Source organism: Oncorhynchus masou, chromosome 3 (genome assembly GCF_036934945.1).
Source record: "Oncorhynchus masou masou isolate Uvic2021 chromosome 3, UVic_Omas_1.1, whole genome shotgun sequence".
NCBI lineage: Eukaryota > Metazoa > Chordata > Actinopteri > Salmoniformes > Salmonidae > Oncorhynchus > Oncorhynchus masou.
This window is the reverse complement of record NC_088214.1, coordinates 859854-875339: the sequence shown is the minus strand read 5'-3', so window position 1 is coordinate 875339 and position 15486 is coordinate 859854. Positions and strand designations below refer to the sequence as shown.

At 45.1% G+C, this 15486-nt stretch overlaps 1 protein-coding gene across 1 annotated transcript; it reads left to right on the top strand.

Annotated features, from left to right (window-relative positions):
- Window positions 1–2075: 2075 nt before the first annotated feature.
- On the top strand, window positions 2076–7927 carry LOC135508537 (large ribosomal subunit protein eL43). The gene is made up of 4 exons (XM_064928795.1): window positions 2076–2152; window positions 3238–3366; window positions 4372–4454; window positions 7753–7927. The coding sequence occupies exons 1-4, from the start codon at window positions 2150–2152 to the stop codon at window positions 7814–7816; spliced, it is 279 nt and encodes a 92-aa protein (XP_064784867.1). The 5' UTR covers window positions 2076–2149; the 3' UTR covers window positions 7817–7927.
- The last annotated feature ends 7559 nt before the right edge of the window (window positions 7928–15486 follow it).

Below are 15486 nucleotides of genomic sequence, written 5' to 3'. Positions count from 1 at the left end.
AAGCAGCATCCCTTCTATAGGTTTTCACTCCAACCCTGTTCCTGGAGAGACATCATCCCCGCTAAACTTTTTGGAAATGCCAAGTTCCCTTTCTCATCCATAAACACAGTCAAGTGAAAATACGATTCAGCAGCTGAAATCAGCAGGATGTGGGACAATGTTATCAGGAAGGACATCGACCATGAATGGATTACTAAAATAATGATAATGCTCACCTGTGGTGATTTTAGCATGTAAATCTTGGTGGGGAAAACTCAAACTTTTGTTGTTGTTGAAGCATGCCAGCAAAGCCACAACACAACACTAAACAATACATTAATTGCAATATAAGGGTGACAAACAGTTCCCACAAACTGTTATGGCATAAAGCTTACATAAAGCTGTCCCAACACCAGAGCTTTCTTTTCAGCCCCATTGTCACGTCCTGACCTTAGTTCCTTTAATATGTCTCTGAGTTGAGGTGGGCATTCTATGTTTTTGTTCTATCTTTTGTATTTCTGCTTTTGGCCTGGAATGGTTCCCAATCAGAGGCAGCTGTCAATTGTTGTCTCTGATTGAGAACCATATTTAGGTAGCCTGTGTTCCCACTATGATTGGTGGGTAGTTGTTTCCTGTGTCTGTCCCAGACAGGACTGTTTCGTTTTGGTATTTTTGTGAAGTCTTACCACTGCTACACCTGGCTGTCAGTGGAGCCTTGTCTGTCAGCGACGGACGTAGTCAATATAACTATTTGTTCAGCACTCTTGAAATGTACAGCGACAGAATTCAGAACATGGGCCGTTATCATAGTATTCTCCCTGTACACTGATTCAGAACGATAGGATAAATAAAGGGGGCATATAAGCAGTCAATGAAAGCTCTTACAATATTCAATGATTACATTTCTTTAAAACAGGCTATATGCTACGTGTGCACCACCAAGTCAGAACAGTAGTCGGAATTATAAGGGGATAAGGGACCAAATTGTTCGGGTGAGGCACATGGGCTACTAACAGCTTACTACACAACATAAACGTAGTGTTACTTTCCTAGCGACAGTATATATCTCCCTGGCATATTAAATCATTTATGCAGCAGCATTCAATACATTTTCGGACTCATCGTTGTTGTGCTGTGCTCACTTGAACAGGAAGGTGTCTCAGCGATCCTTCTTGTGGGAACATTTAGTATTTTTTGCAGTGTCGCCCTGTGTGACAGAACACTTAGGCAATTTAAAAAAAACATTGTTTGAAAACTGATATGTGACACCTATTAATGCAAAAATAACATGCTAAACAGGTGGGGCTCTGCCCCTCCTGCCCTGAATGACTGGTCACCACTGAGGATCACGGTTCATCGGTTTAAATGTATGTGGGGGACCTATAGCCTACATTTAGCAGCATGAGTTTTCAGTGTTGTGTACTATCATCTAGACAGGAAGTTGAAATATCGTCATGCCTACAATAAAAACCTACAGGCTTCCATCATGAGTCAAAAAAATAATTACAGGGGGCAGTTTGGAAAAACGAATCCTGTGTGAATCTTCCTCTGGAATAATGCACATGCTTGGATAATAATGACATAACCACCGTCTCTAGTAGTCCAAATAAGGCTATAACATGGCAAACAATAGGTTTATCAGAATAGAGTGCACAGCATTTATTTTATTTCACCTTTATTTAACCAGGTAGTCTAGTTGAGAACAAGTTCTCATTTGCAACTGCGACCTGGCCAAGATAAAGCATAGCAATTCGACACATACAACAACACAGAGTTACACATGGAATAAACAAAATATAGTCAATAATACAATAGAACAAAAGAAAACAAAAAGTCTATACACAGTGAGTGTGAATGAGAACTTGTTCTCAACTAGCCTACCTGGTTAAATAAAGGTTAAATAAAAATAAAATAAAATAAAAAAATCCCATGGGATCCGTCAAGGCTGCACACAGCAGAAATATCACTGAAATATTCTAGATCCTACACATCAACTTCCATATTCAAACAAAATAGTAATTTTATAGAACGCAACCTCTAGCAGTGGAAGCGTTGCTGAGGGGGGGAGAGGCAACAGCGCCAACATCCCACAATGCAATACATTCCACAGGGGTAAATTGCGCCTGCGTACTGTGCGCTTCCTTTTTGGACCTACGTCTCCAGAACTACAATGGTGAGACGAAAATGTCCCCTTCCTAATCCACACCCATCTAACTAATCCAAAGCGGTTGATGGAATAACAATTTATTTAATGTGCCGTTAATATAATTCGCCATTAGCTCCAAAAGTTATTGCAGATATTTTTGAGAGCGAATGGCCAAAATACATGTTTTTACTGTTCGCATAACTGGTAGTTATAGAAATGGACGCCCGGTATGTGCATGTCACTCGGGTTTGCGCACCCAGTGCTTAAAATTGGGTCCCGTTACCAAGCTAGTTACAGATGTTTTTGTAACAACCATAAACAGCTTAGTTATGTCAATAGCTACTGTAGTTGCCTTAACTATCTGTTAAAGACAGGTTACGCCGCTGTAGACTGCAGTCATCGTTGCCAGCCAAGCTAATACTAACTTATTAAAGTTCTCTTAATGTTTTAAAAATGTAACTAACTGTATTCTCGAGTGTGGTTGTAGAGCAGACGTTAGTTACATCCGCCATGTTGTCTATATGCCAAGAAATAAAAGGCGTAGTAAGTTGGCTGGTGCATGTTTAACTAGATTTGGGTAGTTTGCTTGCCAAGGTTGACCGTGTGATGTTTGAGAAAATGCTGGTTGAGGTCATTGCCTTGCTAGTTATTGAGGGGGTTCTATTAACTTGCCCTGGGTACAAGTAGTTTGGCCTGGGTGGAAAGAGATTGCATTCGTTTAGGAACCGAGCTGTCTCTCAGGATGCCCCTTGCTCAAAACAAGTAATGTAGGTTGTGGCGTAATGAGTAGAATTCAGTATTTTCACATGCAAAATCGATTGCTTTTCAATGAAATGCATTATTTGTCTTTCCGGTTTGAATGATGGATCTTGTTGACGACAACCGAGCAGTGCAGTTTGTTAGATTTGGGTGTTGTGCACAGGCTTGGCCCGGTCACGTGACAGGTCATATATATAACGATGTTAGCTAGATGTTTGTTTGCAACCCTGTTGAGGTTTTTGTCTATGTAATGGGAGGAGTGGCATTTCCTACTATAAAGGCTAACTGTAAGATGGGGGATGCTCGTTGCACGAGGTTATTGTGTGTTAATTTGGTGTCTCCCTCTTCCTCAGGCCAAGCGCACCAAGAAGGTGGGGATTGTGGGTAAATATGGCACGCGTTACGGCGCGTCGCTCAGGAAGATGGTGAAGAAGATTGAGATCAGCCAGCACGCCAAGTACACCTGCTCCTTCTGTGGCAAGGTACGATACACACACCCACTGTCGGCATGTCAAATACGCCATTCACACATGGACGGCAGAGATGTTTTGTTCCTGCAGAACGGTTACTGATTTCTTAAGTCTATTGATGCACTGGTGTGTCAATCTAAGTAACATAATAAAACAATCCCCATCGACCTGTCAGTTTAAACTGGAGATGTAGTTGTTTCTGCCTCTGTCTGCCTTCCACATCTGCGGTGACATCTAGAGCGCTGTTAGACGGAGACAACCCAAATCTATTTATTTCCCATAAATGTTTGTAGCGCCGACCGGTATGGCCTACATACTAATATGACCACTATGGAAAGACGACTCTCACCATTACTATTCTCTATTTTGCTCTACGGCCTCACAAGGGTCCCAGGACTCGTCTGAAGGTAACCCATACAAGTTAATGGAAGTGTGGAGGTAGATTTGGGCCCCAAAAATAAGGTCTTAAATATGTGTAAAAAAAAACAAAAAAAACATTTCCTGCGCTTTCTTATCTCTCTTAGGTATAGGACACACTTCAAAATCTTATTCAATATTAATCAAATAGTTTTTTGTGATACCTAAAGGGGTCCTACATTTGATCAAACAGCTAAATGATCCTTTGTATGACCGGTGTTGGATTCTGGGGTAAACTTTGGATGTGGCTGTTCTCAGACACATAGGAACATTAATAACATGAGGTCATAATGAAGCTTGGGAGGTGGACTGTTAGAGGTTAATAACAGTATTGAACTGACGTTACCAACAGTACTTGGGTAGCCTAGTGGGGCAGCAGGGTAGCCTAGTGGTTAGAGCGTTGGACTAGTAACCGGAAGGTTGTGAGTTCAAACCCCCGAGCCCCGGTACAAATCTGTCGTTCTGCCCCTGAACAGGCAGTTAACCCACTGTTCCTAGGCCGTCATTGAAAATAAGAATGTGTTCTTAACTGACTTGCCTAGTAAAATAAATAAAGGTAAAATTAAAAAATAATAATAATTACTTGTGTTTAATCATCAGACTAAGATGAAGAGGAGGGCAGTTGGTATCTGGCACTGTGGGTCCTGCATGAAGACTGTTGCTGGAGGCGCCTGGACATACAAGTAAGTAACACTGTGAGCCTTTGGACATAGAACTGTGTTTCTGGACTGTGAGTGGGTGCCTTCTCCATCTATCCCCGGCTCGAATCTCCCCCTCAGATTAGACTAGGCGTCTGTAACCACGTTTCTATCCACCGCTTTTATGTGAGTAAAAAAATAACATCTCGACAGCTGTAATGTAAACAGGAAGTTTCAGTACAATTTTATAAATGTGACAATTTGTTCGTTTGACATTGTATCTTTTTATGTCTGTAAAAGGAATTATGCGAGAAAAGACAGTTTGCCAAATATTGATATGATAACCGTCATATCGAAGTAAACTTGGAGTCACGCGATGATATGGTGTGTGGTCCTCCCACTACGACAATGAAAAGCATGTAGTTTATTAGGCTACAGATTAAATAAGTTCTGAACTTCACAGGCTGGTGGAAGGTCATGAACTTAATGCTCCTTTTCCTTATTCTGTTGAAATGATCCATGCTTGACTACCATTTGACAAATACAAATAATCTGTCTATAATAATCTCATGTAGACTGGTCTACCTGCACTGTATCTGCCTGCTGTAGGCTGGAATAGGCTATTTTAACACACGTTTTAGCTATAAAAAAAAGTGATGGAAACACTTCGATATTTATTCGGTCCATCAAAATGAAACTGTAAATGTTGTGCTCTGTGTCACCACCTGCTGATTTTGCTCCGCAACAAGTCTGTTTGGTTCTTTAAGTGGATTTTAGAATATGAGCATGTGAGGTGATTTGTCCCTCCAGACTGGGATTAGCAGGTAACATCTCTGGTATAGTGGTGATTTGTCCCTCCAGACTGGGATTAGCAGGTAACATCTCTGGTATAGTGGTGATTTGTCCCTCCAGACTGGGATTAGCAGGTAACATCTCTGGTATAGTGGTGATTTGTCCCTCCAGACTGGGATTAGCAGGTAACATCTCAGGTATAGTGGTGATTTGTCCCTCCAGACTGGGATTAGCAGGTAACATCTCTGGTATAGTGGTGATTTGTCCCTCCAGACTGGGATTAGCAGGTAACATCTCTGGTATAGTGGTGATTTGTCCCTCCAGACTGGGATTAGCAGGTAACATCTCTGGTATAGTGGTGATTTGTCCCTCCAGACTGGGATTAGCTGGTATCATCTCTGGTATAGTGGTGGTTTGTCCCTCCAGACTGGGATTAGCTGGTATCATCTCTGGTATAGTGGTGATTTGTCCCTCCAGACTGGGATTAGCAGGTAACATCTCTGGTATAGTGGTGATTTGTCCCTCCAGACTGGGATTAGCAGGTAACATCTCTGGTATAGTGGTGATTTGTCCCTCCAGACTGGAATTAGCAGGTAACATCTCTGGTATAGTGGTGATTTGTCCCTCCAGACTGGGATTAGCAGGTAACATCTCTGGTATGATCTGTCCTGTGTGGAAATGAGCCACGGCAACATGTCAATAGTTTAGTGTCTTCCTCTCCATCAGCGCTGGTCTGGAAACACTGGTGTTACAGCATGGCTGGAACTAAAGTCTGCAGCAGTATTCTGTCCACGGAGTAACGCTTCGTTCATTCACTCTTGGAGATGCCCATCTCTGAAAACATTCATCTTCAGAGTTGGAAATATATTGACAGCGTCGTGTACCTTGACCTTTCTTTGTTCAGAGGGTTTAAACATTTGTCCTGTTTGCAAAGAAGTAATACTGCAAAGAATTGAAGTTTTTGCCCAGAATACAAAGTGCTCTGTTTGGGGCACTGGGTGCCACTCTCCCTGTTTGGGGCACTGAGTGCCACTCTCCCTGTTTGGGGCACTGGGTGCCACTCTCCCTGTTTGGGGCACTGAGTGCCGCTCTCCCTGTTTGGGGCACTGAGTGCCGCTCTCCCTGTTTGGGGCACTGAGTGCCGCTCTCCCTGTTTGGGGCACTGGGTGCCACTCTCCCTGTTTGGGGCACTGGGTGCCACTCTCCCTGTTTGGGGCACTGGGTGCCACTCTCCCTGTTTGGGGCACTGGGTGCCACTCTCTGTTTGGGGCACTGGGTGCCACTCTCCCTGTTTGGGGCACTGGGTGCCACTCTCCCTGTTTGGGGCACTGGGTGCCACTCTCCCTGTTTGGGGCACTGGGTGCCACTCTCCCTGTTTGGGGCACTGGGTGCCACTCTCCCTGTTTGGGGCACTGGGTGCCACTCTCCCTGTTTGGGGCACTGGGTGCCACTCTCCCTGTTTGGGGCACTGGGTGCCACTCTCCCTGTTTGGGGCACTGGGTGCCACTCTCCCTGTTTGGGGCACTGGGTGCCACTCTCCCTGTTTGGGGCACTGGGTGCCACTCTCCCTGTTTGGGGCACTGGGTGCCACTCTCCCTGTTTGGGGCACTGGGTGCCACTCTCCCTGTTTGGGGCACTGGGTGCCACTCTCCCTGTTTGGGGCACTGGGTGCCACTCTCCCTGTTTGGGGCACTGGGTGCCACTCTCCCTGTTTGGGGCACTGGGTGCCACTCTCCCTGTTTGGGGCACTGGGTGCCACTCTCCCTGTTTGGGGCACTGGGTGCCACTCTCCCTGTTTGGGGCACTGGGTGCCACTCTCCCTGTTTGGGGCACTGGGTGCCACTCTCCCTGTTTGGGGCACTGGGTGCCACTCTCCCTGTTTGGGGCACTGGGTGCCACTCTCCCTGTTTGGGGCACTGGGTGCACTCTCCCTGTTTGGTGGGTGCCACTCTCCCTGTTTGGGGCACTGGGTGCCACTCTCCCTGTTTGGGGCACTGGGTGCCACTCTCCCTGTTTGGGGCACTGGGTGCCACTCTCCCTGTTTGGGGCACTGGGTGCCACTCTCCCTGTTTGGGGCACTGGGTGCCACTCTCCCTGTTTGGGGCACTGGGTGCCACTCTCCCTGTTTGGGGCACTGGGTGCCACTCTCCCTGTTTGGGGCACCGGGTGCCACTCTCCCTGTTTGGGGCACCGGGTGCCACTCTCCCTGTTTGGGGCACTGAGTGGCTGCATCATGTCATGACTATCCTTGTAATTGAGTTCCAGGTTACAAACTAAGCACAGGCAAAATCCGAGAGGAAGAAGTCACCTTTTAGCAGGAGAATGACCTAAAAGACGAGGTCAAATCAACACCGGTTGCTATTGGCAACTGATTTACCAGACACAGGTTGAGCCTAGTCCAGGACTGGAGCACTTCATGGAGATTCTTAGTTCAGGACTAGACTTACCCTGTGTGCAGGGAAACTGCCTGGCCCTTGGTGTTGTGAGTTCAGTATGTTTCCACTGTGTGTGCTAAACCACCGTTCTCCTCTGTGTTCGCTCTCTGTTCCAGCACGACGTCTGCAGTCACAGTGAAGTCGGCCATCAGGAGACTGAAGGAGCTGAAGGACCAGTAGACTGTTACCGGAGAATCTGACTGTCACTGTGTACAGTTTGACCTGGACGCGGTGTCGAACATCTACCACAATAAAAAGCAGTCTGCAGCGGAACACCAGAGTCTACCTGTACTACTGAACACCAGAGTCTACCTGTACTACTGAACACCAGAGTCTACCTGTACTACTTGTGTTGCTGTTAGTACAGCCCTGTGTGTTGCCTGCCAACTGAGTGTCTGAATGTTACTGATGTTAACTCCTACAGTCCCACTTCTAGCCCCTTTAAAAAAATATAGATTGTTTGAGCTCCAGACTTCTGGTTTGTTCCATTGGTTTTCTGATTAATTAACAAGCTCTTAAAAGCAATGAAAAGCTCATCCACAACGACTGCAGTGGAAACATTACAGAAGATAACATGGTAAAACACTTAATTGTGAAGCTAAATATAAGGGCTGGACATGCAGATACGAGTGATTCATTGATGGGGTCTGATGGGTTACAGTGCATTTGGAAAGTATACAGACATGTTATGTTAACGACTTGTTTTAAAATGGATTTAATAGTTTTTTTCCCCCCTCAATTGACACACTACCCCATAACGACAAAGCAAAGAAAGGCTTTTGGAGAAAAGAAACAAAACCAATCACATTTACATAAGTATTCAGACCCTTTACTCAAATCCCCAAGCTTTGTTGAAGCACCTTTAGTAGCGATTACAGCCTAGAGTCTTGGGTATGATGCTACAAGCTTGTACCTGTATTTGGGGAGTAAAAAATAAAATGTTATTGGTCACGTGTTTAGCAGATGTTCCTTCAACCCTGTAGTCATATAACAACTTCACAGTAATGGAATTAAGAATATTGAGAACACTCTCAGAGTCCTGTAGGCTGTCTCATCATTGGAAATCAAGCCTACTACTGTTGTCGTCTGCAAACTTTATGATTGAGTTGGAGGTGTGCATGGCCACGAAGTCGTGGGTGAACAGGGAGTACAGGAGGGGACTGAGCACACACCCTTGTGGGGGGTCAGTGAAGTGGAGATGTTGTTGCCTACCTTCACCACCTGGGGGTGGCCAGTCGGGAAGTCCAGGACCCAGTTGCACAGGGGGGGTTCAGACCCAGGGCCTCCAGCTTAATGATGAGCTTGGAGGGTTACTATGGTGTTGAATGCTGAGCTGTAGTCAATGAACAGCATTCTTACATTTTATTTAACTAGGAAAGTCAGTTAACATTCTTATTTACAATTACAGCCTAGGATCTGTGTCACGGTGCCCAAAACCTGCAGCAAAATCCTCCACCCCGTCCTCTGGCTGGGCAGAGTACTTTAGGACTTTAGTTACTGTGGTGTAACAAGGGCCTCTGGCTGGGCAGAGTACTTTAGTTACTGTGGTGTAACAAGGGCCTCTGGCTGGGCAGAGTACTTTAGGACTTTAGTTACTGCGGTGTAACAAGGGCCTAGCCGTGTGGCCCTACCAACCCTTCTATTTCTTCGTAATGGCCCTTCGTGTGAGTTGGGTTTGTTCCTTTGTTCACGTTGACACTCCCTTATTTTCCGGTCTAGTTTGAGGCCTTGGATAGATATACTCCTATTTAAATATTCTTAAGCGTAATGGATTCCTCCTATACTTCCTTACCTCTGTATATATCAATACCTAATAACAACTCCTGGTAGTTATTATGCTCGTCAGCTAGTAGTCACTTGGAAACTAGTATTGGTATATGTTTTGACTCTTAAAAATATATTGTCCACACAAAGAATATTCTTTAGTGCAATCACTTTAACCTATAACCAGGGTCACTTTCTGTTCAGTGAGAGTGTCAAAGGCGTTTGCTCTCCAGATCGTTAATCTGTTCTAGTTATCAAAGTATCAAGCTTTTATTAAGTCACTCTGTTTTTTGTCTTATACACATCATTACAATTCAATGGTTATACAGTTTCTCAATACAACAATAATGCTCAATCAATCCTAAATCAATCCAAAAAAAGCACTTCATGATGACAGAGTGAGTGCTATGGGACGATAGTCGTTTTATTTATTTATCCATCTGTTATTTTACCAGGTCAGTTGACTGAGAACACATTCTCATTTGCAGCAAAGACCTGGGGAATAGTTACAGGGAGAGGAGGAGGGGGATGAATGAGCCAATTGTAAACTGGGGATTATTAGGTGACCGTGATAGTTTGAGGACCAGATTGGGAATTTAGCCAGGACACCGAGGTTAAGACCCCTACACTTACGATAAGTGCCATGGGATCTTTAATGACCTCAGAGAGTCAGGACACCGGGGTTAACACCCCTACTCTTACGATAAGTGCCATGGGATCTTTAATGACCTCCGAGAGTCAGGACACCGCGGTTAACACCCCTACTCTTACGATAAGTGCCATGGGATCTTTAATGACCTCAAGAGAGTCAGGACACCGGGGTTAACACCCCTACTCTTACGATAAGTGCCATGGGATCTTTAATGACCTCAAGAGAGTCAGGACACCGGGGTTAACACCCCTACTCTTACAATAAGTGCCATGGGATCTTTAATGACCTCAGAGAGTCAGGACACCGGGGTTAACACCCCTACTCTTACGATAAGTGCCATGGGATCTTTAATGACCTCAGAGAGTCAGGACACCGGGGTTAACACCCCTACTCTTACGATAAGTGCCATGGGATCTTTAATGACCTCAAGAGAGTCAGGACACCGGGGTTAACACCCCTACTCTTACGATAAGTGCCATGGGATCTTTAATGACCTCAGAGAGTCAGGACACCGGGGTTAACACCCCTACTCTTACGATAAGTGCCATGGGATCTTTAATGACCTCAGAGAGTCAGGACACCGGGGTTAACACCCCTACTCTTACGATAAGTGCCATGGGATCTTTAATGACCTCAGAGAGCCAGGACACTGGGGTTAAGACCCCTACTCTTACGATAAGTGCCATGGGATCTTTAATGACCTCAAGAGAGTCAGGACACCCGTTTAACATCCCATCTGAAAGACTGCACCCTACACAGGGAAGTGTCCCCAATCACTGCCCTGGGGCATTGGGATATTTTTTAGACCAGAGGAATTAGTGCATCCTACTGGCCCTCCAACACCAGTTCCAGCAGCATCTGGTCTCCCGTCCAGGAACTGACCAGGACCAACCCTGCTTAGCTTCAGAAGCCAGCAGTGGAATGCTCAGTTACCTTAGCTTTCTTGGGAACAGGAAAGTGGTGACCCTCTTGAAGCATGTGCGGACAGCAGACTGGGGTAGGGATTGATTGAATATGTCCGTAAACACCATGAACTACACTGTATATTCCCAGTCACCTGGCCATGGTTAAATGCGGTGGTTTGCCCTTTCAGCTTTGCGCTGCCATCCATCTACGGTTTCTGGTTGGGGAAGGTTTTAGTGGGGACAACATCTCCTATACACTTCCTGGTGAACTCAGTCACCCTATCAGTGTATTCGTCTGTGTTATTCTCGGAGGCTACTCAGAACATATCTCAGTCCGCGTGATCAAAACAATCTTGAAGCATGGATTCCGATTGGTCATACAAGCATTGTATAGTCTTTAGCACAGGTACTTCCTGTTTGAGTTTCTGCCTATATGAAAGGAAGGGAGGAGCAAAATGGAGTCGTGATCAGATTTGCCAAAAGGAGGGCAGGGGAGGGCCTTGTAGGCATTCTGGAAGTTGGGGTAGCAACGGTCCAGTGTTTTAGCAGCTCGAGTGCTACAGTCAATGTGTTGATAGAACTTTGGTAGCATTTTCCTCAAATTTTCTTTAAAATCCCCAGCTACAATAAATGAGTCCTCAGGGTATGTGGTTTCCAGTTTGCATAAAGTCCAGTGAAATTCTTTGAGGGTGGTCGTCTTGAGAGGGAATATACACGGCTGTGACTATAACTGAAGAGAATTCTCTTGGGAGGTAATATGGTCGGCATTTGATTGTGAGGTATTCTAGGTCAGGTGAACAAAAGGACTTGAGTTCCTGAATGTTATCACAATTACACTATGATTATTTAATCATGAAACATACACCCCCGCCCTTCTACCCGGAGAGATATTTAGTCCTGTCTGTGCGATGAACTGAGAACCCAACTGGCTGAACGGACTCAGACATTATATCCCAAGAGAGCCATGTTTCCATGAAATGTTACAATCCCTGATGTCTCGCTGGAAAGCAACCCTCGCCCTGAGCTCGTCTTTATTATCCAGAGACTGAACATTAGCAAGTAAGTACTCGGAAGCGGTGGGTGTACCTCCACTCCGAGTACCTCTTCTCCGCCAGTGATGTTTTGGGTCACCCTCTGGAATCAGTTCAATTGCCCTGGGGGGTACGAACAAAGGATCGGATTCAGGAAAGTCATATTCCTTGGTGTCACGCTCTGATATTCAAAATTAATTTCCGGTAGTGTGTAAAAGACTAAAGTTGCCTGGGGGCGCCGATAGAGATGGTTTAGTTCTTAGGAAACTAGGCAGCATTTAGCATTTATGTATTATTTATTACATTGTTACCCCAGGAACTGTTATTACATACAGCCTGGAAGAACTATTGGAGCAACGTCAATTTACCAATATCAAAACTAGGAATGTGACTTTCCCCGAAGCAGATCCTCTCTTCGCACCACCACCCAGGACAATGGATCGGATCCCAGCCGGCGACCCAAAACAACGACGATGGACTGGTCTTCTGGTCAGGCTCCATAGACGCACATCGCGCACCGCTCCAGAGCATACTACTCGCCAATGTCTAGTCTCTTGACAACAAGGTAGATGAAATTCGATCAAGGGTAGCATTCCAGAGACATCAGAGATTGTAACATTCTCTGTTTCCCGGACGGTAGTTTTAAGTTCCTCGGCGTACACATCACAGACAAACTGAAATGGTCCACCCACACAGACAGCGTTGTGAAGAAGGCGCGAAAGCGCCTCTTCAACCTCAGGGGGCTGACAAAATTTGGCTTGTCACCATAAACACTCACAAACTTTTACAGATGCACAATCGAGAGCATCCTGTAGGGCTGTATGACTGCCTGGTACGGCAACTGCTCCGCAGTTGTTAGATATTACTGCACTGTCGGAACTAGAAGCACAAGCATTTCGCTACACTCACATTAACACCTGCTAACCATGTGTATGTGACCAATAAAATTTGATTTGGGCTTGAAGCCCTCTGTTGGCACCGGTTCTTCTCTGCAGATCCTCTCCATCTCTGTCAGGTTGGATGGGGAGCGTCGCTGCACAGTTATTTTCAGGTCCATAGATGTTCGATCGGGTTAAAGTCCAGCCTCTCTCCCAAAGCCACTCCTGAGTTGTCTTGGCTGTGTGGTTAGGGTCGGTGTCCTGTTGGAAGGTGATCCTTCGCCACAGGCTGAGGTCCTGAGTGCTCTGGAGCAGGTTTTCATCAAGGATCTCTGTACTTTGCTCTGTTCATCTTTTCATCTTTTTTTTCATCTTTTTCATCTTTCCCTCGATCCTGACTAGTTTCCCAGTCCCTGCCGCTGAAAAACATCCCCACAGCATGATGCTGCCACCATGATTCCCTGTAGGGATGGTGCCAGGTTTCCTCCAGATCATGGTCTGAGTCCTTTAGGTGCTTTTTTTTGTTGGCAAAACTCCAAGTGGGCTATCATGTGCCTTTTACTGAGGAGTGGCTTCCATCTGGCCAATACCGTACAGACCGGATTGGTGGAGTGCTGCAGAGATGGTTGTCCTTCTGGAAGGTTCTCCCATCTCCACAGAGGAACTCTGGAGCTCTGTCCGTGACCATTGGTTTCTTGGTCACCCCTCTGACCAAAGCCCTTCTCCCCTAATTGCTCAGTTTGGCCGGGCGGCCAGCTCTAGGAAGAGTCTTGGTGGTTCCAAACTTCCTTTTAAGAATGATGGAGGCCACTGTGTTCTTGGGGACCTTCAATACTGCAGAAATGTTTTATTTCATTTCCCCAGATCGGTGCCTTGACACAATCCTGTCTCAGGGCTCTATGGACAATTCATTCGACCTCATGGCTTGGTTTTTTCTCTGACATGCACTGTCAACTGTGGGACGTTATATAGACAGGTGTGTGCCTTTCCAATTCATGTCCAATCAATTGAATTTTCCACAGGTGGACTCCAATCAAGTTGTAGAAACAGGATGCACCTGAGCTCAATTTCAAGTCTCAGAGCAAAGGTTCTGAATACTTATGTAAATAAGGCATTTCTGTTTTATTTTGAATACATTTGCAAACATTTGATATCTCAAAGTGCTGTACAGAAACCCAGAATAAATCCCCAAACAGCAAGCAATGCAGGTGTAGAAGCACGGTGGCTAGGAAAAACTCCCTAAAAGGCCAGAACCCAGGAAGAAACCTAGAGAGGAACCAGGCTATGAGGGGTGGCCAGTCCTCTTCTGGCTGTGCCGGGTGGAGATTGTAACAGAACATGGCCAAGATGTTCAAATGTTCATTAATACTATTCACAGTAGTTGTCGAGGGTGCAACAGGTCAGCACCTCAGGAGTAAATGTTGGTTGGCTTTTCATAGCCGATCATTGAGAGTATCTCTACTGCTTCTGCTGTCTCTAGAGAGTTGAAACCAGCAGATCTGGGACAGGTAGCACGTCCGGTGAACAGGTCAGGGTTCCATAGCCGCAGGCAGAACAGTTGAAACTGGAGCAGCAGCACGGCCAGGTGGACTGGGGACAGCAAGGAGTCATCATGCCAGGTAGTCCTGAGGCATGGTCCTAGGACTCAGGTCCTCCGAGAGAGAGAAAGAAAGAGAGAATTAGAGAGAGCATACTTAAATTCACACAGGACACCGGATAAGACAGGAGAAATACTCCAGATATAACAGACTGACCCTAGCCCCCTGACACAAACTATTACAGCATAATTATAATTTTAAAAATCTGTCTGTTTACAATTGTTGGAAAAATGACTTGTGTCATGCACAAAGTAGATGTCCTAACCGACTTGCCAAAACTATACAAGAAATTATCAAGAAATTTGTGGAGTGGTTGAAAAAACAGTTTTATTGACTTCAACCTAAGTGTATGTTTGGACTAGGACTAGTAACCGGAAGGTTGCGAGTTCAAACCCCCGAGCTGACAAAGTACAAATCTGTCGTTCTGCCCCTGAACAGGCAGTTAACCCACTGTTCCCAGGCTGTCATTGAAAATAAGAATTTGTTCTTAACTGACTTGCCTGGTTAAATAAAGGTAAAATAAAAAAATATGTAAACTTCTGACTTCATCTGTATGTTGTTCAGATTGTATTAGTTTTGAATTGTTATATTTATATGCACTTTGTTTATATACATTAAAAAGTTATACTTTAAATGCAAATATTTAATAGCATTCTTTTCCATAACAAACCAATGCATTTTTAAATACATTGTGGTTAAGAGGAGTATGATTTCATTTCATAATTTAATTTTAATTGTTTTAACACCAATCATCGTCAAACCTTCGCAAACTGTTAGACTTGAAAAAATACATTTAAAAAAATAAGCTGTTTGGGAGCCAAAAGAACTGACTGAACAGATCCGGAACGCCCATCACTAAAGGGCATTATCAGTAGGCTTTAATACCGGCTGAATGCCCATCACTAAAGGACATTATCAGTCGGCTTTAACACCCCTGAACGCCCATCACTAAAGGACATTATCAGTTGGCTGTAATACCGTCTGTATCCTGGAGAGGGCGCCACAAGGGCGCTCAAAAACAC

Excerpts from the sequence above, each read along its gene's own strand:
- LOC135508537 (XM_064928795.1), top strand. Across the intron at positions 3,367-4,371 it reads CCTGCTCCTTCTGTGGCAAG|ACTAAGATGAAGAGGAGGGC; the intron begins GTACGATACACA and ends TTTAATCATCAG. Across the intron at positions 4,455-7,752 it reads GGAGGCGCCTGGACATACAA|CACGACGTCTGCAGTCACAG; the intron begins GTAAGTAACACT and ends TCTCTGTTCCAG.